The sequence below is a fragment of the Centrocercus urophasianus genome, unplaced genomic scaffold, assembly GCF_019232065.1.
Source record: "Centrocercus urophasianus isolate 14NV4802_14NV808 unplaced genomic scaffold, USGS_Curo_1.0 seq_9, whole genome shotgun sequence".
Taxonomy (NCBI): Eukaryota; Metazoa; Chordata; class Aves; order Galliformes; family Phasianidae; genus Centrocercus; species Centrocercus urophasianus.
The window spans coordinates 30,393,168-30,418,485 of NW_024885532.1; the positions used below are offsets into that span (position 1 = coordinate 30,393,168).

At 35.7% G+C, this 25,318-nt stretch overlaps 1 protein-coding gene across 1 annotated transcript in view; it reads right to left on the bottom strand.

Moving 5' to 3' along the window:
- Positions 1-25,318, bottom strand: part of PAN3 (poly(A) specific ribonuclease subunit PAN3) — a 76,604-nt gene that overhangs the window by 8,678 nt on the left and 42,608 nt on the right. Inside the window, 11 exon segments of the mRNA XM_042838979.1 lie at positions 1,408-1,537; positions 2,440-2,579; positions 8,243-8,330; positions 8,778-8,943; positions 15,753-15,854; positions 15,956-16,072; positions 16,396-16,557; positions 17,686-17,743; positions 18,265-18,369; positions 18,947-19,194; positions 24,573-24,723. Coding sequence (XP_042694913.1) covers positions 1,408-1,537; positions 2,440-2,579; positions 8,243-8,330; positions 8,778-8,943; positions 15,753-15,854; positions 15,956-16,072; positions 16,396-16,557; positions 17,686-17,743; positions 18,265-18,369; positions 18,947-19,194; positions 24,573-24,723 — 1,467 coding nt within the window.

Consider the following 25,318-nt stretch of genomic DNA (forward strand, 5'->3'; position numbering starts at 1 on the left):
TCGTAAGCCCCTAAGCTGTGGATGACTGCATGCTTGGAGAACATGCAGAAAAATAACATACATGCTACTATTGTTCTAGCATTCTCCCCTAAGCATTGCTTTGGAGCAATAACAAAGAGAGGATATCAGGCTAGACTTAAGTGATATTGTAGCTATGATGACATTGCTATTTATCACTGCTAGATAAACAGCTACTGATGAAGGAGCAGCTATGCAACAGTTTGTATTTGCAGTGGCTCTTCTCACCTGTCAGTGAAAAGCAACTACTATTAAAAAAACCTGGCTGACAATGGAGATCGCTTCATGATGATTATTAGACAACCTCCCATTTTTATGATGGGAAAAAGTCCACCCATTCCAAATCTGAGTAGGCACACTGGGCCACCCTGACAAGAAGCAATCTTAAACATTTAGAGCAGAAGTTGTAGTTGACTGCAATAAGAAGAGTGAACACCCATGATGTAGAGCTCTACATCCAGAGTAGGCACAATCCTGCTCTTCTGCTGCTCTTAGCCATGAAAGATTTAATTATCTTTCATAAAGAAGGGAAAAACAGTTGGTTATCCAACACACCAATGGTAGAAAAACAGTACCAGAATACCATTTGTTGCCTATTTAAACATGCTTAGTGATTGCATGCAAGGGAAATGAGTCACAAGTCTTGATTTAATACATAGAAGAAACTCAATATCCTACCCTACTCAAATCCTCACTCATATAAAAGCCTTTATAACGTACTTCAGTCTTGTTTGAAAATTCTGTGATCAGTGGCTTCTGAAGAGCAGATAAGATGAGGCTCAAACCCTTTCCTGCTGAGCAAATACATGCTTGCACAGGACAAAGTACATATTTCCTTTGTAGCTAGCACCTGGTATCTTGACTGAACTTGATAGATCAGCCAGACTCACACAGCAAAATGTGAACGTTTTAGGGAAACTGAAGATGACTATCAGGACATTTCCATAATCTAGCACTCATTCAGAAAGAAAAAAAAACGTACAAGGTAAATGGCACTGAAATCTAAATCTACTCAAAAATATAAAGAAAGCATTTGTTTGATCTTGAATATAAGCTACACGACCTAGTGTGAGGTGACACGGCATTATTTATTCAGAATACTACTTTTCAATCATTCAATATAGAAAATATTTTCTCAGGAATGCTGGTTGGACATGAGGATGCTACCTGATTAAAAGCCCAGCCAAGCACGTTCTAAAATTAGTAGTTCTTGGAACTTCTGGACTTTCAGTACTTTGAACAGAGTTCTCAAGATCGGTAGACAGCTTACTTGGGTTGCTAAACAAAGTAAACAAACAAAAACCTGAAACTACAAAACATTCCCTCTAAAGGTACAGCTGTAGGAATACATTCTATAGGTCTTCCTGATCAGATTACTTAATGATTTACCTTTGCAAGGTCTTCCTCAATAACATCATTTCTCATTTGAGCAGCATCCAATTGAGTATAGAATCGCGCACCAATCATAGGCATGATATCATTTACACTGCGAAGCCTGTTTTGGTCAGTCAGCAAATACCTGCCAAAATATCCCCACCCCCCAGAAAGATTACTTACACAAACTGCAAGTGCCAAAAAGTTCATCCTATTATGATTTTACTTGACCCCAATGTTTGTTTAATTTATGAGTTGACAGCTTTTGTATTTTTAAAAAAAGATATTAACAGAGAAAACATTTGTGCTAATTTACTTGCCTACTTCCAGTCAGTTATTTATATTAGCTAGGGGAGGGCTTTCATGGGACTTCCTAGCTCATCCCGCTCCAACAACAAGGGAAGATGCAAAGATTCAGATTATGATGCAATCGCTTTTCAAGTGAAAGAAGGGACAGAGAAACCTACTTTTACTTCTTAGGCTGTAAGAGTAGAAACGTTGACTATACTAAAGAGCACCACAAAATAATATACAACTGAGAAAAACTAGCACTAAAGTTCTTTGGTCAAAAAAATCAACATGCCTATCCCTTAACTCCTTCCGTAACTATGATACAAGACAAGGATACTGCTATGGTAAACAAGAAGCAATAAATCCCAGTATGGAAGATTAGACTTAAAAGGGTTGGGTGTTTGTTTTTATGTTGTTTTTGTTTTGTGTTTGTTTTGTTGTGTTGTTTTTTTGGGAGGGAAACTTGCTTTGTATAGTTGCTTAAACATTAATACAATTTTATTAGGAGCTTTAACAGGATATCGATTTTTATTAGATATATCATAAAAATACACATATGAATTAAGTTTGAACGTTTGCATAGACAGCACGTTATTAAACATTATCAGTTATTGAGAGTAAACTGTACTCTTATTTGCATCTGAAAGTGTTATTTTGACATTTTCAACCATATGTTTAAAAAAGTTATCACTTCCAATAATATTTTACAGGAAAACAAACAAAAACAACAGCAAAGAAATGTGGTAGCAAACTTACAAGATCAGATTCTTCAGATCAGAGGAATAGTTGATTGTCACCAGTTCCATTGCTTTCTGCAAATTCTCTCTCTGAATTCCTGATAAAGAATTGCAAGCCAAAGCCAACACAACTTTCCCCAGGGAGATCAGATCTGTTTGCTAACAGGGAAAACATGCACAGATAAGATTCGTAGTACAGATAAATATTACATACATTACTAGAGGGCATTTAAGAGTTCTTCAGTAACCTTTGAAGAATTTGAACAACTAAACATTATAGCTGCGCAATACAGCTGTCCAAGTAGTTAAAACATCCACAGGAAAATTTTAGTACCTAACAATTTCAGGGTAATGTATTCATCTTTGAAAGCTTCAAATTTACCCATTTTTATCTTAAGGATAATACCAGAGTGAAATCTTTGTAGAGCTTCTGCTCACCAGAAGAGGTTCTCCTAACCACTCATGCACTCATTCTTGAGGAATCAAGTAGTTGATAGCAAATTGCACGTCTTGATACAAGATGCAAAAATACCTATCAAGGATTATTTGTTAAAACAGAAACAAGAGCAGCTGGAATCCAGCAGGTCAATATTTCTGTTTCAATAAAACAACTCAAAGATTTACATCTCTTCTGGCCTGTTTGAAGAGATAAAAACTGCCTGAAGTAGCTAAACAGGAACAGACCTGTGCAGCCAACAAATGGAACAGAATACCATTTATGAAGAAAACCTTAGCATTACTAACCATTTTGCTTAAGAGTAGAACACTTCTTAAAAAATGAATATGCTATACAGACTTCTCTACAACAGAAACTTCTGCCAATTTTACTACTTTAAACAACAGCTACTAGAAGTTACTGTAGAAAGCAACATTAGATTTTGAAGTTCTCTCTAAAAACAGGACCCCAGTTCAGTAGGGAACAGAAATATTTCTTGCAGAAGCTGCCCAATTCTTCCCATACAAAGTCTTTCAAGTGCATACACTTGGCCAAACTTGAAACTGCACTGGACGAGTTCTTCAGATTGAATTTAATAATCAGCTACAGAGATTGCTAACTTTTTCTTAGAAAAGATACTTCTGTGAAAAGTAAGGAGGTGATTGCTATTATTCATCGTGAATGTCAGTTCCATATTCTGGAGGAAGGATATGACGCTTAGCAGAGCATATCATCATAGAAGGAATATAGCTTCTGTCATTTCTGTTAGAAAGGCCAAAAATTTGGTAGTGGGATGACATTAAGAAGTTCTGTTTAGAATTTTGGAGCTAAAACTTTGAGAAACTGCCAAGATGGTGGACGTGTCACAGCCCCTCACAGCTGTTCCACCCAGAGGGGTAACAGTCTCTGCTCTTCCTTTGGTGGCAGCAGCTGAAAGGAGCTTTCCCTTTGGCCACACCTTCCAGATGTTGAGGCACAAAGTAAAGAACATGTTTCCAGGTCTATGAACATCCCTGCTGTTTCTGTATCAACTGCTAAAGTATGATTAAGCAGCACAATTTAAATGGATAAGCAATGTGACAGAAGTTAAAAAGCATGGTACAGGGCAGTCACTAATGAAGACAGAAACCAGATGTGGCAAATAGAACAGAAACAAGGACAATACATGAAGGAGATGGGACTGGCATTTGCTAGACTTAATTTTGTAAGGAACCAAGAATTCCTGTGCATCAGCATTGCTTTGTACTTTGGCAAAGAGAAATGAATGAGACCAACAAATCCCATCTTGGTGGGATCCTGTTTACATTCGCTATCAAGTACAGTCAAGTTGAGCAGCAGAAGACACTGCTATAGTAGTAAACAGATTGAAGAGGTATCTGCACTGAGACATCATCACTCAGCACAATGGCTTTTTTTTTTTTTTGCCTTTTTTTTTTTTTTTTTAAAAGGTTTATTTCCGAAAGACTTAGGGGAAATAAATATTTGTATTAATCTTAAAATGGTCTTTGTTCTTTCTCAAGTCTCCTACTTAAAACCTTTCAACATTTAATAATTAATGAGGCAGTATCATATATAAATTCTTCATTATCACCCAACCTTGATTGATATACCCAAAACGTAAAACTTAATCCCATGTAAATACCATCTTTCTTTGCTTAGACACTTCCATAATGCAGATTGCATTTGGTTTTAAAAGCAATTCAGAAAAAAGCCTACGTTAACTTCAGCCAGGAAATTCAGAATTCAGGCACTTTTTTTTTTTTTTCTTTTTTTAAACCATTTGACTTGCAACAAATTAGCATTTGTTTCATGAAGTACACCTAATACAAAACTTGGCAGAGATGACAACACACCAATGCAGCCTCAAAGATACATAATTCAAGTTACAGCCAATGCTTGACTTTGTTTTGATTGCAAAATTGGCTTGGATTCATCCAGCTAATTTTAGGAACTGATATGTTTTTTTCCTCTTGTGTCTGGCTAGATAGGGGAACAAACAGGAGGACTTACATAAATCAGATTCCTATTTCAGAAGGGAACAAACTACCACCTTCTGACCAACTCCGTTTCTCCAAACAAGGTAAAAACTTCCTAGGAAGTAAAGTACACCATCTTTCTAAAAGGAGAAAAATATACATATTCTTGCTACATAAACCTTAACCTTCCTCACTGAAAAATTCCTTCATTCATTCAGCTCCTTCAGCTTCAAGGCAGAGGAAGTTTAAAGGAGGCACACAGTAACTAATAGATCTTCTTGGAGCAAGGACACCAGAAGTAAACAGTATTCCTGCAGTAGCTGTGCCAGTTCAGACAGGTCATCAGGTACAATCATTCATCTGCTTACACATCATATTCTGCTTTTCACATATTTAAGGATCACACCATCTTACCAGACATTCGCTATGTTAATTATCAACACTAACTATTAAGTCATACTAAGTTGATTCACAAGTTCAAAAGAAAACTTTTATACCTTTTAAGTACAGGGTCTATTTTTTCCAGAAATATATCTTTTGTGCAGCAAATAGCCATTTAAATAGCAATTCAATTAGTAACAACTAGCCTGCAACAACCTCTATCTCCTGAAAGACTTTGCTAGTGAAGATTTTATCATGATCATCTTGGTCACTGATGGAAATATAAAGTAGCAGTCAGCTAAAAACCAGCCTCTAAGAAATACCTTCTGAAAGAGCCTTCGCCACTAATGTTTCCCTGCTATCAAATGAATTTTAAATATATCATGAGTAGATTAAAAATTAATTGAATAGGTACCCCTCCGCAATTTTAGTGTTAAAAACAATTATGGGCTACTGTGCACAAAGCCCTCAAGATATCTGAGCATTTTATACAGTTGGCTTTCTTACCTAAACACATAATCTAGTCAAATAAATCTGACTTTCAACAAGATCCATTTTTCTAAGTTCTTTGAAATTGATGTTACTCTTTGTTTATCCAATTTCGCTGCTGTGCTTGGATCAGTAACAGCTCAAGTTCTATGATCCACTCTACAATTCTGTGGATTTATTCATCCTTTTAAGCTCTGGAATTGTAGTTAGAAGTCCTTCCAAGTTCCTAGATTACTTTTTTTTTTTTAATTTTATTTTTAAAGTCAATGTTAATAGTTAAGATGCCTCTTCAGTTAGTTTCTTGAAATTTAGGGAGGTGCATGTCAAAGTTATTTTGGTTTACTACATTAAAAATATTTACTTTGAGCAAATGTTACCTTACAGCCTTTGCTAAATCAGTAACACGTATGCTGTCTCTTCATTTCAGGTGGAGAGGACTAACTTTCATTTTATTCCAAATGCAGAAATACATATTAAAACTTTCCACTGTTCCCTGCATTGCCATTTACAGTATTACTACACGAATTTAGTAACTGACTGACAAGTGACTTATAAGAATGGAGGTGAGAAGGGGGAAGATGATGTATACAAGATTTAAGCATCTTGTTTTTAACCTAAGTCGCTATTCATATATTTTTAGCTTCCCATATTGTTAACTTCATTTAACTCTTAAATGATCACATAAGCTAACGCATTTAACACAGAATCTGAAAAACAGACCGTGAAGAACAATTGCATTCCTTTTGCATAGCTCCTCTCTGTTCTGGTCAAATTCTTTCCTATTTATGTTAACAATGGGAAATAGCCAGAAAGTGAAAAATGCTAACAAAAATACCTTCCTGCATTGAAGACAACAACAAGGAAATGCATATAAGCTGGGCAGTAAACCAACAGATAACCTACATTTTTAACAGTCACAAGAGTCCCAGAGGAATTCAGGAACTGGGTCATGGATCAAGAGGAAGAAGGACAAGCTGCAGCTGTTATTTTGTAGTGCTATCTGGCTAGGTCAAACAAAAGGTAGGACATGATAAATGACCCCTGAATTTCAAGGAATTAATTCCATCCAGAATCTCTGAAGGAACAAAATCAATAGTGAGAGCCTAGCCTTTCCAGAGGAAGCAACAAGAAGGAAGTAAACAATGTTTTCTAACTCCAGCGTACACCTTCCACACTTAAAGAATGCTGCAGTTTTAGCAGCAATACTTGAACAATTTAAATACTAAGAATTTATAACACAAGTAAACAAAACCCATATCTAAACAAAACTAGGCATTATACCAAGCAAGTTAGTTGCCAAATGTTGGACTCCTACAGTTCTAAAAGCTTTCGACAGATTGGGGCACCTGCAAGTATTCTTAGATTTGTACCTCCAAGTACATTAAATATTCTGCTTTAAAATTTCAAAGATGATATTCAAGTACAATCTGTTTTTCCTGCTACTACTCAAGTAAACTTCAGTAAGTATTTAATCATAATCTCATTATAGTTGTAGGATTGAAACCTCTCACTTACATGTATCCCTATATTCTCTTGGCTTGACACAGTTTTCCATTTTGTGACAACCACGTGCCCATTGAAATATAGTCGTTGGGGTGTAGGGGGGTCCTTTGAAGTCCTACTCAAAGCACACTGAAAATTGCTTTACTATATTATTCCAAGAAAAAAAAAAAAAAGTTGCTATGTTCTAGGACAAGGTCTCCAATGAGCTAGTTTCTGCCTGGCCAAAGTTCAAACATTTCATTTATTACTGGAAGACTCTGAATGAGCAATTTTCTCACAGTGAGTAATCTCGATTAATGAAAATAAATTAAATCCAACTCCCTACTGTAGTCTTTCACTCCCAGTATGAACAGGGTACGTGATGACTGCTGAAGTAATGTACTTTACCCTGAGGGGAAGTTAGGGAAAGAGGCACTTCTGTACACAGTGATGCTCCAGATGACTGTGGAACAGTTTTTGTTAAGTCTAAAGGGATTCTTCTTAATTCAGGAATTATGCAGAGTCCACACTTCAGAACGTCAGGAGAACACGGAAAAACTAGGAGCCTAAAATAAAGATACACTCGAACCTTTTAGGAGTGAGGAGAAGGCCTAAATGCAATTACTTAAAAAGATCTCTTACTCCTCTGTGAACAGGCATTTGTCACAATTATTTTCGTTAAAACATACGAGAAAGAGCAAAAAATGCTACTGAGACATTTTCTGATCTCTACCACTAAAAACAAGATTTTCCTTTCTCTCATTAAAAATCTGTGATTCCAACAATTTCTGAATTATTTTGTTAAATACTAGTAGCTTGACCTGTTCTGCAGGTTTGCTGAAATTTCAGAAGCAGAAGAAAGTAAAATGAACTTTCAATTTTCTAAATTACAAACAAATTTAAGCTAAGATCAAATCAGGAATGAAAGCCACAGTTATTTAGAGATAGATATATCAACTACAATTCAATTAAAATATTAATCTTCCAGAAGGAATCACATTGGTTTTCTGTACTCTCTGGGCCAAGTCACCATCCTCACTACAGCACTGTTGTCTTACCTGAAACTGAGCCATTAACGCCAGTGGATTATTTTGACTGTTGTCAAATGTTAAAACATCAAAGATTCCAACACAATTTACTCGTAACCTTTGGAACAACAACAAAAAAAAAAAAAAAAAAGAACAAGCGTCATTACGCTTTGTTGATTTACTTTTTTTCCCCCAATATTCACACCACTGAATGCCTTAAACTGAATGTTTTAACATGACAAAAAAAGGCATCTTAGTACTATAAAGCAGGAAACACTGATTTTAATGTTTTATAATTCAGATAGACAGCCTTTAATTTACAAATAAAGCATTAAGTTATTAAACTGGCAGTAGAGGGCTTGAGCAGTATTGTGGGGACAGTGCATAAGCTTTCTTCAAAGATGCATTGAACTTGCAGAAAAAAATTTAACAAATTAAGCACATTGTCTCATATCAGTTAAAGGTAATAGCTCTTTCTAATTAGAGTTGTTACTTGCCTAATAAAAGTCAGCAGCCACCATGAACATAGACTGTGGTATACAATGAGAATTAATGCTTTCATTACCTTGTCTTGCCAGTGACTAGAATCTTTGTTGGATCCATAACTCTGCATGCTAGTCCTGCTGTATGAATGGTCCGTAAGGCAGAGCTGAGCTGCACAATATATGCCCATATCAATGACTCTGGAAGCAAACCCGCATGCTGTCGTGGTAGAGGTCCATCATGCTGACCTAGTAAGGAAAATATTCTTAGTACCAACAGATAGCTACTACAAAAAATTTAAGTTAAAACATTTTGAAATATAAAGTTACTCCTTTCATTGATTTCTTAATCAATGGCTATCAAAAGACTGACAGATACTTCATTTTAATGATTTTTGTTTAATTTTATTTTTGTAACTACAATAAACTTTAAAAAGCTTCCAATCCCCCAGGTATTATTATATCCAGTCACATTCAGGAAAACTATGCTGATTTTTAAGGCTAGAATGAATATTCACTGCAAAAAGAGCGCCATTTAAAATTCCTGTAAGTAGGGATTTGAGAAGTAAAAACAATGGTATAAAAAAAAAAAAAAACACAATACATATCAGAATAGCTGCAACAGATCCTGTTTCATCTCCGTTACTGTAGAGAGGTATGCAAGTCAAACATGGTCTATTTGGTACAACTGAGGAAAATGGACCAACTCCGTTCAAACTACGTAAGCAAATCAAAGTGGAAGATCTTGTAGCTAAACAGCATAAACACAGCTTCATGTGTGTTCTGTCGTTACCCAACTCACTGACAAGTCATCACTCTATGACCCCTGTTTTACGGGCCACACAAAAGCAACACATCCCTTCATTTCAGAATTAATTTGTAGTCCTTTCAAAAGTAAAAGTACTTATCTGCGAACACCCAAATTCAGTACTGCAGACTGTTTCCAGTAAGACTGAGCCATTGATGGAAACAGTAAGACATGGATAAATGTTACTTTCTGTAAGATGTCTTTAACACACAGTAGCTACTCTTTGCACGGCACAACACACAGGAGAAGAAACTAAATCCAGAAAAACATTCATTTCTTGTATTTTTTCCACAGCATCCAGTGCATTCATATCCATGCACTTGCTCAAAGTAAGCATTTGCGTACCTCTGCATGTATACACACACAAGCACTGAAAAATGAAACACTGAAAGCTTTACTTCAAAATACACTGATTTGGAGTGAGCCTGATAGGTTGAGGACATTCCCAGCCTGACAAAAATTGATGACCAAAAAAAAAAAAAATCTAGTTAATTTTGCAAGTTTAAGTTGCTTTGGTTTAGATTATAAAGGCCAAGACACTGCCTCCCTTAAATAGCATCAAGCCTGGCACATCAACTGAAGGTTGAATCTAAGGTATTCCTTATTTTTTTCCAGCCTCCTAATGAATTGTTATGCAAATCACTTCCCACAAGCCAGCATACCAGGAATCTCATGTAACAAGCTCTACCCCCACCACCATGCTTCTCGGTTCTTCAGCATGAGAAAAATGATGATGATATCAAATGACTGGGGAGATGCAAGTTCCTGTATTAATCAAGGTTCTTCTCTTAGCCACTACTTGTTATACAGCACGTTTTTGTTAGGTAGCACAGTGTGGGATGCATTTAACAGCAGTGTGTATGGATTACATAAGATGGTTACATACATACAACAGTTACACATGTACAAAAATGTCCAGAAGAGAAATGCTCTATAACATTCCAAAGATAAAAAGAGTCAGAACTTGGGGGATATTTTTCTGCTTGTGACATTAGAACGCTTGCCCTTTCATTTCCAAATTAAAGGCATCATAGCCAAGAGGACATTTAAAAAAAAAAAAAAAAAAAAAAAAAAATGGTTGAGAGATCACAGCTTCTCCTTCTCTATCATAATATTTAAAACAAGCAGCAATATTGTTTACTACTGGAAAGATTTGCTTGAGGCTACAGCCAAATCCAGGCCACTGCTTTAAGGCTGTATCTCTTGTTCCCATGCACTATGGGTATAAGCTTGAACACTGGAAGAATCATACGTGAATTGCCCTCTCACATATCTATTTGTCCAAAACATCTGAAGTTAAAAGCAGTTCAGTGTGCTGTGATGCTGGTTATGAAACACATTCCCTGAAGGCCTACCAGGCCTGCTGCAGATGGCCCATGAGCAACGATCCAAGGAAAGAAGACTCAAAAGCTCACTACGCAGGTGAAACACACAGCTGAAAGCTTTCCAAAGAGTGCTTAGCATGTTGAAAATCAAAAACAATTTTTTGAAAAAGTTAATGATCAAAGTTACATTAGTCTAAGAAGCAATATTTTAGAATAAATTCCCAGCACGGGTGTCCAAGCAGAGTTTCATAATATGTTCTTCGCCTGGTGCAGGATGGACTCACTCCTACTAGTGCTTTCATCTGAGACACAGTATATAAATAATAATGCAGAAGATTAAAAATGTAAGAACTTCCACTCCAGAAACATGAGTAGTCCATTATTTTTCTTGCTACATTAAAATGAACTCAATAGGGATTTTCTTGTTGCCTTTTTTACTTTTTAGTTCTGCGCTATGATGTTCTCAGATGAGAAAGAACTGCACTCTTTGCACTGCTGTGTGTTTTTTCTTCCCTTCTCTTTTTCTTCCCCAATAGCCTCCAACTAAGTTCAGTTCTCCCATACAAGGACGAAGCCAGAGTTACTCCTGAGAAGGGAATGAAAAGCTGCAGTATTTATGATCTGGTATTGCTTCTAGATTTCAGAGTTGCTTCAAGCTCTTAATAGAAAATTAAAATATTTAATCATCTTTGACTTTACAACATTCATAGACAAAGAATCATTGTGCTGACTTTAAATATTTATAAATTTCTCCTGCTCATCACAGTCCGGGTGCATAACTTCATTCATTTAAAAATTGAAAAGATTTCTTCTGAAAAACACACTCAGTGACTGAGGAATGCAAAAACTACGAAGTCAACAACAATGTCCACTTTTTTGGATTAAATACTACTATTACCAATGTGTCCAAAGGAAATCAATGTCCAGGAAGCTTGTTTACTTATTTACTAGAAATATTAATTTACTATGAAACAGAATCTGTGGGGCTGAGAGCTACCATTAAGTGCTTGTACATCATGTTTAATTCCTGAGAGTATTTTCAATATACAGATCAAAGTAAATACGAGAGGCATGCTCATCTCTGACATTAACCCTCCCAAAAATTCATCAAGACAAGAAAAAAAAAAAATAACTGATAGCAGCATGGAGTTACTGTTATTTGCCAGGATTTTCTAGCAGGCAGTTTGGAAACATGTACATTGAGAATGTGGTTTACCATTTAAGTAAAGCATTGGGAAGTTAAGAGGAAAGGTTTTCAGTACTTTTGGGCTAATTCACTGATTTAAAAAATCATGTCTGCAGAGATAAATACCGTAGCATATACCATAATCTGAAACTGAATAGTATCAGAACAGTGAAAAAAAACATACAAACATTAAAAAACTATTTTAATAGAATGTTAAGTTCAGACTCTTCGTCAAAATGGAAGTATTGAGGAAATACAAGGAATGAGAATCCAACAAATAGTGATAATTTCAATAAATATATTCCAAGGTAAGTGAAAGGCAGATTTTAATTTTAGAACTTGTGAATATTTAACTGACAGAACAACATCAGACAGATTACCACATTGTACCACTTCAAGAAAGAATATTTCACTGCCTAAAGAACAATACAAGGAATAACGTCTGTAGAATTCAGAAGCAACAAAGACATATGCTTTGCAAGTGCTTAGAACATAAATAATTGTAAACTGCTGATTTTTCCCCCCGCTACCGTATCTACAAAGTCATAATGTCTGCAAATAGCACAGCAAAAGAAAAAAATAAATTTCATTGCAGCTGACCACACAAACATCAGAAGCGACAGCTACATAAACCATAATCCTCAGCTTTTAACTGTCAAAATCTAGTGCTGCCAACTTGAGCATTCAGTATAAATAAGGCTGCATATCTGAAATCAAACTGAGTTCACTGATCAGGTTGACAGTGTGGTGCCTCCTAAAACTTTAAAAGCAATTGCACTAATCTGGGCCTTGTGTTGCAGAGTAGCCAACTTCCACCCATTCCCCTGCTTCTCTTGGAAGCCTCCTTTAGGCAGGCAGACGGCCAACAAACTCCTGAGGGGGTGGAGAAAGGATCCACAAGGGCAGGAATTTTCAAGAAATCAAGTTATAGGTTTGCAATCTTTTTTTTTTTCTCTTCTAAATTGCTCCTTCAACAGAGATTTGAAAGCACCAGTTACCAAAAAAGAAAGGTCAGAGCAAAGATTTGCAGGAAGGTTTGTTAAAACTGGTCAACAGCAGGTTACTTATTTTTTCCTTCTAATCAATATAATCTATAAAAGACCAGAAGAGTCACAATCAGGAGAGAACTTCCCTGCTTAAATAGCGCTAAGATCTGATACAATCGTTCACTTTAATTAAAAATAATTTGTTGTAGCTAAACAGAAGCTAATGTCTTTCTTTCAGCTCCAAAACCCATCCCTGCCAAAGTAAAAAAGCTGTATTGGGTCAAATAAAAGATCTAGGTAGCCCTCTAGCCTGTTTCAATAACATTTACACTAAAATCAGAAAAGTATCTCAATAAATACCTAAGATCACAAACAACAGAATATTCTGCTGTCTCCCAGCACCGAATCACTGGAGGACCTCCTGAGCTATTCGTTGTCTTTGCGGCTAACAGACTTCCAAGCATTTCTCTTGGAAGCACATGAGTAAGCACACCTTTCCTTTTAACCCAGGCAAGTATCCACAAGATCTTGTGACAAATTTCCACAACTTAATTATCTTTAGCTGGTTTTGAATTTGCTGTCTGGCTACTTTCTTTTGCTTGTCCCTAGTTTCTAACACTGAAAGAAACAATTACCACTTATTTATTTTCACTGATGATTTACAGATACCTACCATATTTCACTTATTATTAAAACCACCACATTTCCCTCCATCTTTAAAAGCATGAAAAGCACTATTTTACTTTACTGCTCCTCATACACAGGCTTATCCCTGAGTATTCTCAGCAAACTTTGACAGAGCATTGTTTAACTTCAGTACAGATAAGTGAATGTGTTAAGACATATAATTGCCAGCACATCCCTGTGAGACACCATGAGTGATCTCCCTTCACTGTGAAAATTGACTGTACACTCTTTACTGTTTATCTTTCAATCAGTTATTAACCTTACTGAGAACTTGTCTGATCTGACCAACACTTAGGGCTGTTTCGTTGTTGTTGTTTGCTTTAAAGAGTCTTATGGATGTCAGTGAAAATTATATTTACTGGATCTTCCCTTCAAAGAGTTTCAATAAATTAACGAGGCATGACTGCTTCAAAAGAAAGGAACAAAACTTATTCTTTCCCAGTGTGACAAATGGGCATGTCCCAAAAATATTTATTATGTCTTCTATTAATTTATCTAGAACAGACATCAATCTTCCGTACATAATAGAGAGGTGTAAAAACACAAAAAGATTGATTTACATGGAAATTCAAAAACCACAGGTGGGAGATACTCAGAAGACTAGTCCTGCACAAAAATCACGATTAACCTAACAGCAGATCTTCCACGTTTGCCATACGAAGTGAGTTTCACACCAAGTTCACTGAATTTGTAATTATGATCTTTAACTTCCCATAAGATACGACAAGTCAGTCTAGGGGTTCTTCTATTGTGAGGTATTATCACCAAAACCAGTGGTGGAATTCAAGTTCCAACCTTATTTATACCAGTCAGTTCAGTAGAGCTGAGTAGAATGAACTATTCAGTGTTAAAGGAACCTACAAGGCTCTGAACTTATTCATGCAGTAACAATCTATTACATTCTGATCTACCAGGTAGTCACTGTCAGCCTTTAAGAGACTGAATTCACAAGTAAAGGCTCTAATTTCAAAAGGCACAAGAAAGAAGTAACTTCCATTTGTGTTTATCTTTAACCACTGGTCACCTAAAGGCATTTAGGCAGTACCTACATCAATAAAATAAATCAGCCCAGGTCACAGTGTTTATTACTGTCCTCTGTTCACTTTCAAGGTTGGTCCTGTATTGAGTGGGAAGCTGGGACAGGTGAGCTCCTAGGGTGCTTTCCTACCTGAAGTCCTTCTGTGATACCATTCAATTGCTAGTGTGCTTCTTTCTCAGTATGATATAAAATATACTGGTTTATGCTCAGTTTTGGCCTGCAGTGCTCCTGAATGTGGTCTTCAGGACCATATGGGCCAAGAACTGGTTCTAAAAGGCATGAAGAGACAGTACACTGTTTTGGAGGGAAAGAGTTTGACCATACAGATATGAGTTCTACCGGACAGCTTAATATGCTGTGATAGATTTTACTAATGATGGACCCTTAATTCTCAATAAATCTGAAAAAAAAATAAAATAAAAAAATCAGACCTATGATACTGAATTTGTTAAAAATAATACATTAGAATTTTTTTCTTATACATTTCTTGTCTTCAACTAGTACTTAACATTTCAAAAAAAATATATACAAAGTACTGCCTAATTAGTCCTCATAATAATTTCCAGGGAAAACAAAACAAACAAAAAACCACACACACACCATTGTGTAAGTGCAGAGAATCTGAACAACAAGCATCACATTGACAAAGCAGATGCCTTGTATGAAATATCTCCAATAAGCATCAGATGTCACCTGTGACAGCTCTGCAATTAGAACCCCACAGCTCTTGGCTCTGAATCCCCCCATGTAGGATTCCTGCAGGCAAAAGAATTTTAATCCACTCACAAATTGAAAGATTTAACACAAGTAAGAAGTTATTTTAAAAATCAAAGCAAAAAAACCCCAACCCCATATTCAGTAATTTCATTCAGAAAAGGAAGAAAGTTCTGTTCCAACCAGTTTACGGGATGATGAAATTGATTAGCTAAAAAAATTAAGACAAACAAATTCTTCTGATTAACTTTTTAATTGATCAAGTATTGTAAACAGTTTACAGAAGTATATTATGAAAGTGTGCTCTCCTTACCCCATTTTCTTTTTGTGAAATAGGCATCAGCACTGGGGTCATTGAAGTGTCTGCTCATCATAGTCTCTCCTCCAGCATGAAAATCATATGCAAAAACAAGAGCTTAAAAAATAGAGACATGTGACAATTACTAACTCCAGCATATTTTTAAAAAGTCACAACACATTAATTGGGAGGAAAAAAAAAAAAAGATATAAACTCACAATGTTCTCCAAATGCTTTAGTGGTAAACACTTCACGTAAGGTTACTATATTTGAGTGCTGAATTTTTTTCCACATGTCAACCAATACCATGCACTTCGTGTTAACAAGACGAAAACCTGGAAAAGATCAAAAACATACTTCAATATTTTTGGGGAATGTTATTTTTGTTGGTTTTGTTATTGTTTTTGAATTTTTTTTTCTACTATTATGTCTTCTAAAAATACTGAAAAGTAATCAAGCACTAAAATAAGACCAGGCATGCTTAGGAGTGCCAGGTCTGCGGGAACCTCTTGCTCTCTTTACACCCACAGAATAATTCTATCAAAGCTGTTTCAAGCTCTACATGTAGAATATAAAAATATTTATTTAAACAAAAAATATCTCTGGCATAAAAAAAAAAAAAAAAAAAAAAAAAAAAAGACTACTCAGTTTTTCTCACCATGTATCCTCCGAAGGCAATATGGCAGGTCATCTTTACTATTTACAGCTTTATAGCACGACGTAATGTACCCAAAGTTGCTTGTTTTCTGTATGCGATTGGGTGGTGGCAATGGTTCTAAAGGAAAGAGGCTGTGGTAGCTGTCCACTTCTGCTGGAACTGCTAAATCAGTACATGCACAGAAACGTATTAGATGTAAGTATACTTTGAAGGAATTATTACAAGAGCAGAAAAAATGAAATCTGTTAAATCACTAACATGTAAATTCCACGTATCATTTTCTTTATATGCATGTTAAATAAAAATTCACTACTTCTGCTTTAATACTGATACATAGGATCCTGGAAGGGATTCTAGGAAGCTAAAATAAACATCCTCATAAAAATAGTTACACCAAGTAGAACATTGCATCTCTCCTGTTGATTTTATCTTTTATTTTCTCATCTTAAAAATTCATCCTTCTGAAGAACATTCCTCCGTTGTGTCTGTGGTATTTTTTCCTGCACAGACTCACACATAAGCACCCAGTTCCATACAGTCTTCATTTCACTTTAAGAACCCTATTTCATCACACGAAACAAACCTGAATCTCATGTTGTAACATACTGGTTTAGAAAACAGAGGCATTGCAGGTTTACAAATCAGGTTAAGAGATTACAGTCCCAAGAAGAGATACACTTGTATGTCAACTGGGTTAGTAAACTGAAATACATTTTAGACTGTATCATATTCACATTAAACACACAACTAAGAAGGCTGCAACTGAACACAGCAATCTGTTTAAAAACAGAGCTGGTTGTAAATTCTTCAAAAATCACAGTGAATAGTACATTTCTCTCACCTGCCAACAAGTAGAAAACCTCTCTAATACACCAGCCAACTCATATTGAAACAATCAAGTTTGTTAATATAGCATTTGAAAACACTTATAAGGTATTCCTTTAAGAGGATTCACATAGAAAATGATGCAATACTATTATGCACAAGGTTCTACTGTCTTAATGATCTTTCCTTTCTCACTATTTCAAGTATTCCCAATCTTGACAGTGTTTGAAGACAGAATAGGATTAATAGAAAAGTGAACAGAAACAAGAAATAAATTTATTATATCCAAAATACTTTGGTTTTGGTTATCCACAACACAGATTTCATAAAAAAAAAAAATTAAAAACAGGAGGGTTACGGGTTTTTTTTTTGTTGCTGGTTTGTTTCAAGCCCCTGGTAACCATTGTTCTATACGCAAGACTACAGAACAGCATGATCACAATTTAAATTATAAAAAATACTTACCAGGAATATCAGCCTGATCAACCTGGGCCATCGTTATTAGGTGTCTATTGATCAGTTCCTGAAGAACAAATTAGGTCAAGTTTTGAACACTAGCTTGAAAAGTTAATGACTTATAAGTTAAACTCTTCAATGAAGGAGCTGCAAAAGACATTAGCCACAACTAGCATTGACAGAGGTATCGACTACATTAAGGCTGAAGTGAATAGTAGTCACAAGCCAAGCCCTAAAAGAAGGGCTCATTAACTAACATCCTTCCTTTCAGTTAAAGGCTTTAAAACTGGATAGGATTACAGCTTAGAAGAACACTACATATGAACTCATGCATACTAATATGTAATACTCAAGTAAGAATATGTACTCAAACAGGCAATCATGGCACGTAGATTAGACTGCAATAACATATGCTGAAACCCACACCACAATCCTCTTTTGTACTCTATCCACCACAGGACTAAGTATCTAAAATCCTCCATAGGAAAAACTGCACAGCTCTTTAGTCATGATTTGTTTTCTGCTACTGCCAATTTGCTACATTTCTCCAAGACATGTGATTTCACTTTAAATTCTCTTGGATCTTACCTGTCTGAGCTCATCTGCCATGAAGAAGGAAGGTGCATTTGCTTTTGGCTGCATATAAGCAACATGAGGTGCAGCTGGATGGTAAATGTGGTAGTTTGGAAATACCTTAAAGTAAAGAAAAATATTAAGCAGTATATATTAAAATCCTTAAGCATAAGGAAAATAGAGTTTTGTCATCTTATTAGTTTAAGCTACTGAACTTTAAAGTCTTCAGGCATAGAACATGTTACAATACACTGTCAGGTGCATTACAATTTTCTTATGTGATACTCAATACTCATGTGCCTTTGAAATCATTGGTAAGTACATACTTCACATTTCTATTACTGTGTTTTCCCCTTCACTATTAATGCAAAATTTCTTTAACCTATCAAACATAAAAGCAATTTGAAATAATCATTGATGTTTTCTATGTATGTATTTACTGAGACATCCATAAAATGTTCTCTAATTTTGTATTAAAAAAAATACCAATAAAAAGTAGGTAAATAGGCAAATGGAAAACAAAAAAATCTTTAGTCTTTTGTTTTTATAAGACCACTCACTGAAATCTATCCCAACACTGAAAAGGCCAAATCTGCACATAGAAGAAGTGTTTCAGAATATTACAAATATCTAGTAGAGCACTAATCAATTCTGTCTTTGTCAATTCCATGTACTTTTGCACTAAAACCAAACATACCATTCCTGTGAGAGGTGCTGGAGTTGTATCAGTATAGAAGTATGTTGTTCCACCCACTGTTTCCTTCTGGATCACCTGGCCAGTAGATGGAGGCTGAGAGACAGCGTTAGCAACAGAAGCAGAGGCACTAGTAGGCACCATATAGTTTGCTGGGTTAGGAGTATGACTTCTTCGTCGAGGAGCAGGAGATGTATGAGGAGTTATTTTGGGAGAATGAAGAGGAGAAGATCCCGCTGATAGTGACATTCCTTAGAGGAAAAGAAGAACATATTCTCAATCAAATCTCTGTTGTTGCTTTCTTTTTTTCTTTAATTTGAAAAAATCCTTTACTACACACACTTCAGAAGTGAATAACATTCCAAGCAGATGAGAGGCTTAAGTACATCTTTATGAAGAGTTAAAGGTAAAACATTAACACCAAGACTGGAATAGACATTTCCTTGAGAAGTCTTTCAGGTCAGAGAGAACAGGCTTGAGAACTTACAACCGTCATATTAAGAGCTGGAAAAACATAGGTTGAAAGAGGAGAGATGAACTGAATTCATGCTTTGTCTAGAAGAAGAAAGTTTACTAAACTACATGGGAAAATATTATTAACTTTGGGGTAAGTGAATGTTTACATAAGTCAGAGGAACAGTCAGTGAAGCTTGCCAAGCTATAACTCATTTAACCCAATTACGTGTTCCTGCTACTTGAAGTAGAATCAGGAAAGACTATTATGAGAGCTCTCCGATGATTACAGAACACAAATAAGCAATAAGAAATAAACTACTACTAATCATTTCAGAGAAACCTATTTTCCTATCATAATCAAATAAAAATCCAGTCTTTTCAAGAACTATTTGATACGTACGGATAGGTAACTTTTCAGAATGAGGTCTGCAAGGTATTCATACAGGCATTTGAAAATTTTCTCAAAATTATTCTCTTGATTGCTGTTTACAGTAAATTTAGTGAAAGGCAGGCAACTAAACTGAAGCTTCAGTTTAGACTCTAAACACAGTGTGTCAGTGAGGGGAAAAAAAGGGCAATCTGCACTATGTACATACTTTTTAGTCAACAAAAATTTGTTTGGTTGTTTCTTTCAAGAGTTATACTATAAAAAATTTCTCAGGTAACCTATTTATAATAGCTTATGATCTGCTGAAGAGACCAGCCTTTAGAAAACTTGTAACATTACTAGCATAAGATACCCGTTATCATGGTGTTTCAACTAATACAAAGGGGAGCACTTCTGAAATTTTCTGTTGCTCCGTTCAGACTGGACTGTACATTTGCTGCTTTGAGCCATAAGTATATTAGTCACACCTTTCAAACTTCTGCTGAAAGATCTTTTTCTTGAGCAACTATTATACGCACTTCTTATAGATACAGTTTCAAACATTTTTTCAACTCAAACTTAGTTTCCTAAAATTCCTGCTGAAGCATAGTTACAAATATAAACCCTTCATGCCTTTGAGCATTAATGGAGTGAAAGGAGTGAAAGATCAGTTATACGAATCCTTTTAAATGCTTTTCTGATCTCATCTAAGTGTCTTTTCAGAAGGAACTTGAAAGTTTAACGAAAGTCATCTGGCAGACAGAACATACGGGCTATTCATTTGCCAACACATACAATCAGCTCAAGATATGAAACAAATTTGATTAAATTTCATTTTCATGCTACTAGAACACCACTGCATGAGTTACAAGAAATTTGTTGCTATTTACTACTGTGGTAGGTTTCAGCAGGCAGAGGCAGCAAATACCCAAGATGACAGATACCTTTGAGAGATCTGCATAAAATTCTGCTGTCTGAGTACATAAGTATTAACAATTAAAACCCTTTTAAGTCACACACACAAAAAAAATCTTATAGTGGAGATGATGCACAGCTAAATATTTATGGAAATAATAATTAAGGTGAACAAACTCAAGCAGATCTCATCAGCTTCATGAGGATTTCAACCAGTTAAAACCTTACTTATATTAATATTTAACCAAAACAAAACAGGATGAGATAGCAGAGTACAGTCTAAACACCCAGGGAAGGCAGCAGGTGGAAATTACTGCAGGAAAGAAAATGAAAATGGCTGCATTAAAAGGTAAACATGTATTCCTACTGACTCACGCTGAAGGATAAAGACAGTACTGACAGTACAGTGGTAAAATTGTGGTCAATGTGGAGAACACCTCAATGGAATTAGATCAGCTGTCTTCAATAGACCATTTTTATGTAAGTATATAAACACATGAGTATGTAAGAAAAAAAGAGGATTTAATCTAATTACAATTATGTTTCTAATTAAAATTGTATTTTCTATAACTACACCAAAGACCCTGACCAAAAGAGTAACATTTTTAAGCTTTCTGTATGACTTTAAAGTTCCCTACATCAAAATTCAAATGTCAATAGGATTACTAGGTCAAAGATTAAAAGAGGCATGTCAAATTGCTCTTCCCAAGTCTAATATACTACTAGATGGCCCTCAATTCCTTCTGTTAGCGAATCTTAAAAAGAGAGTAAATAGTACCTTGAAAGGCAAGCTGCTAAGAAAAAGAGCTCCTCTTGCTTCAAACTTTAAAAATTGACGTCATGGTATCACACCAACATGGAAATGGTTGTAGGCTTTCCAACTTTTTGCCAGATTGACTGTGATAGCACAGGTTACCTACATGTACCTGTAACCCTGCTTTTTGACTGTAGACATAGAGAAAGATCACTTGCACAGAAGAATTAAGCTAGCCTTCTCTATTGTTGCATTTTCTCTTCTTGCAACGTTTTTTATTTTTGAATTTTCATTGAGACTGAAGAAAGAGGGAACTTCAGGAAAGGTGTGGAAGACAGTTACCTCAGGGACACTTTATTTCACCATGTTTTAGTATTCTATTAAAAGCTGGAGACTGAGATGAAGACTGATTGCTGAGATTATACTTGAAAGCTCTTATCTAAGAAATATGAAGACACACATGTAGAAGTAGGGGTAGCCTTCTTATGTGCTGAGTCCCAATGGATGTGTCAGTGTGGATATAATAGGTTAGCTTCTGGTTGTCACTTCCTACAGTATTTCTGCATTTTTTCCACTTAACAAGAGAGGCAGAAAAAAATATTTTCCAGGAACAATGAGTTTTGTGAAGAGTTACCTATAAAATACTAGGTGCCAAAAATGTTTTTGTTTTACACCTACCTGCAGGGAGGTGTCAGAGATCAGATAGAAAAGATAATTTAGAATTTTTCCATCCTCAAGAGGGAAATCAAATAATTGTTCTCCACTTTGTAATAGATGAATTAAACTATGGCTCTTCTAAAAAAGTTATTCCTATTACATTTCCTTTTTTAAGAAAAAATATTAATTCCTTACAAAATACAGGAAGAAATTCGTGCAAAAGCTGGAGTCTTGCATGTTTCATGAAAGTTATATTCCACAAGAGAATAGACATCATTTAACTGGAAGGTGACTTCTCTTTATTCAAAGAAGAACTCTTGCAAAGTCTTTACACTGGTAGGCAAGATCAAACTAAACCAGTAACACACACTTTAATGGTAATTTTCAAACATCTTTAATTCTTTCTTTTGTTATCTACTATGACATAGATGGTGACATTTCCCCATGCATAAATACAATTTTTTAATTTAAGAACTTAGTCCTTTAGAAAGATCACCTCCTAAGTCACCTTAAAGTAGCAAAAATTTGGGGTTTTGTGGTTTTTGTTTTTGTTTTTCTGGAGGTATAAATTGAGAGCTAAACATCTTAAATAAAAACAAATATCTGTGGGTATTATTTACACTGCATACTTAAGTTCAGAACATTCTGCACTCAGCACAGAGAAAGAAGCTTCTACAAAAATTCAAAGCACCCAAGTCAGACCCCTGCTTTAAGCTCATATTCTTGGCAACTATACAGAAATAACAAGAAAACAAGCCAATCTTGCCTGAAGTTAGCTTTTACAAGGATTCCCCCCATCCCTCTTCTCCTGAACAAACATTAGTATTTGAGCCTAGATCATTTTCCGCTTTGGCATGTGCATTTCAAGGACCTCAAACTGTTGTAAGAACTTCTTTCATCAACAGCATTACTTATCCTTTCAAGTATTACTTACAGATAGTAAAGAAATTGGACTGTGAAGGATCCCTCTGAGATCCCACTGGACACTTTCCAAAAGTGGACCATTTTACTGTATTCTATTAAATCCTTTATATACTTTTCAATCCAGGTGATAAGGCTGAGAGGCATATAAACACAACAGTTTTCCAATAAGACTGCACAGCACAATACAGGATGAAATCAGACACAGTACTGCATCATATTTCATTTGTTCAGCAGAAGCATCAATCACCTTCCTAGTTTGTTTCAATTGTTGTACCACTGCACTATTCAAATGATGACTTATGTGATACTGACGCTGATTTTTATTCCCTATTATCGGGAAAGCCTGAAGGTCCATTGAATGGAGGGCAATTGTCAGTACTAGTTTTTAAAAAAAGAAATAGTTACAGTATTTGCCCTTTTAATTTTGATGGTTACCTAATGCTTCTTGCTCTTTGCCTCAGGTTTAAGAACATAAAGAAATTTGTTAGAGAATCTGAGATACGTAACATCCAGCTCTGCTCATCTTCGCATCTTGTGACTATTTCATTTTTCTACAGAGTAAATATTAGGAATTTCTGATCTTAAGCAGTTAACGGATCCATGAACAATTTGAACTTAAAAAAATTGTCAAAATTCTATGCACAGAACATTTAGAAGTTGATATTGAAAGCGAAATGACATGATATGGTAGACACAAGTAAGAGTTAATGGATACTTTGCAAGGCAAATGATTTTGGTATAAACTAATATTCTACTTTAGTTATTGAGCAAAACTTAAGCCCACATGTACATCAGTAATACTGAAAATAATTGTTTAGTTTACATCCTCTAGAAATAAATCAATAGGGCAGACCAATGCATGGTAATCAGTGTGCACATTCTCTGCAGCATGTCTCTAGACCAGAGCGTTCAGAGAGTTCAAAGCTACGCCAGGTATTGCTCTATCATGGACAGCATAGAGTAGACTGCATATCTGCATATAGACTGCATAGACTGCATATAATTCAGCACCTCTTTTCCCCCCAAAAAGAAGAGTAAATTAGTCTGAGGTAATCTCAGTGCTGCTGTGCCTGAATGAATTTCAGAGTCTGCAGTTTGATTTTCACAGAATCATAGAATCATTTGAGTCAGGACCCTTACAGGTCATCTACTCCAACTCCCCTGCAATGAACAGGGAGCTCCACCAGGTTGCTCAGAACTCTGTTCAGCCTCACTGAACGTCTCTAGAGACAGGGCATCCACCAGCATTCCGGGCGACCTGTGCCAGTGCCTCACCACCCTCATTGTAGAAAACTTCTTCCTTATATTCAGTCTGTATCTCCCCTCCTTTAGTTTGAAATATTTCCCCTTGTCCTGTCAGCTTCTTCAGTTTCATTCTACTAGATTAATCTGATGTTCCTTTTACTCTTATGTGCCCGAAGACTTGCTCAAAATGAAGAGCGAAAGTAGAAGGTAGCCAGACTTATTCACTATAAATCAGATTATAAGTTTGACAAAATTATTTTCAGCATACTTAAAAGAAGCAACTGTACTGTAAATCGTTACTCTCAACTTACCTGGTGCTAGCCCAGCAGTAGCAGGACTTCCCATGGAGGGATGAGAGAACAAGGCTTGAGAGAAGGCAGACATACTTGACTGGGATACGCTACTCAGCCTGGAGGTTGATCCTCCTTTAGGAATAAATTCATTTGCAGTGGGGTTTGGTGTCTGTATGAAAACAAATGTGAATTAAATGTTTATTTTAAACATGAAGAGATAGACAATGCCTACTTGGTAGAAAACACTTTCTAGGCAGGCCTACTGAATGCAGAGGATATTCAGACTATGTACAACTTGCTGACAAAAACTGCAGACGCAGGAAGCTGGTCTGCATTAATGGTTATAAACATTTTTCTATATTACATGTGAAGTAGAATTAGCAAGATTTCCATATGAAGAGCTGATTTAACACAAACACTTTGCAAAAAGGCTTTCCAATAGCATTATACAATAAAGTTGGAGAATTGATTGGACAGTGAGAAGACCTCACCACTACTGCAGACCGTCCTTAAGTGACTTTAGAAAATCCATTGAAAAATAAGTAGCAATTCCAACTTAAAGCAATAGAAGAACCCACCATGCTCCTATTCTATGAAAACATCCGTTTTAATGACATATTTCACTTATTTAACACCTTTAATAATGAGTTTAAATTTGGTACAGCAGAAACAAATAGCAAAAAAGTAACCGTCAAACATTCATTATTTATTGGACATTAAAAATCCGAATCAACTTTGAATATCTCTTAAACTCCGAGCATGAT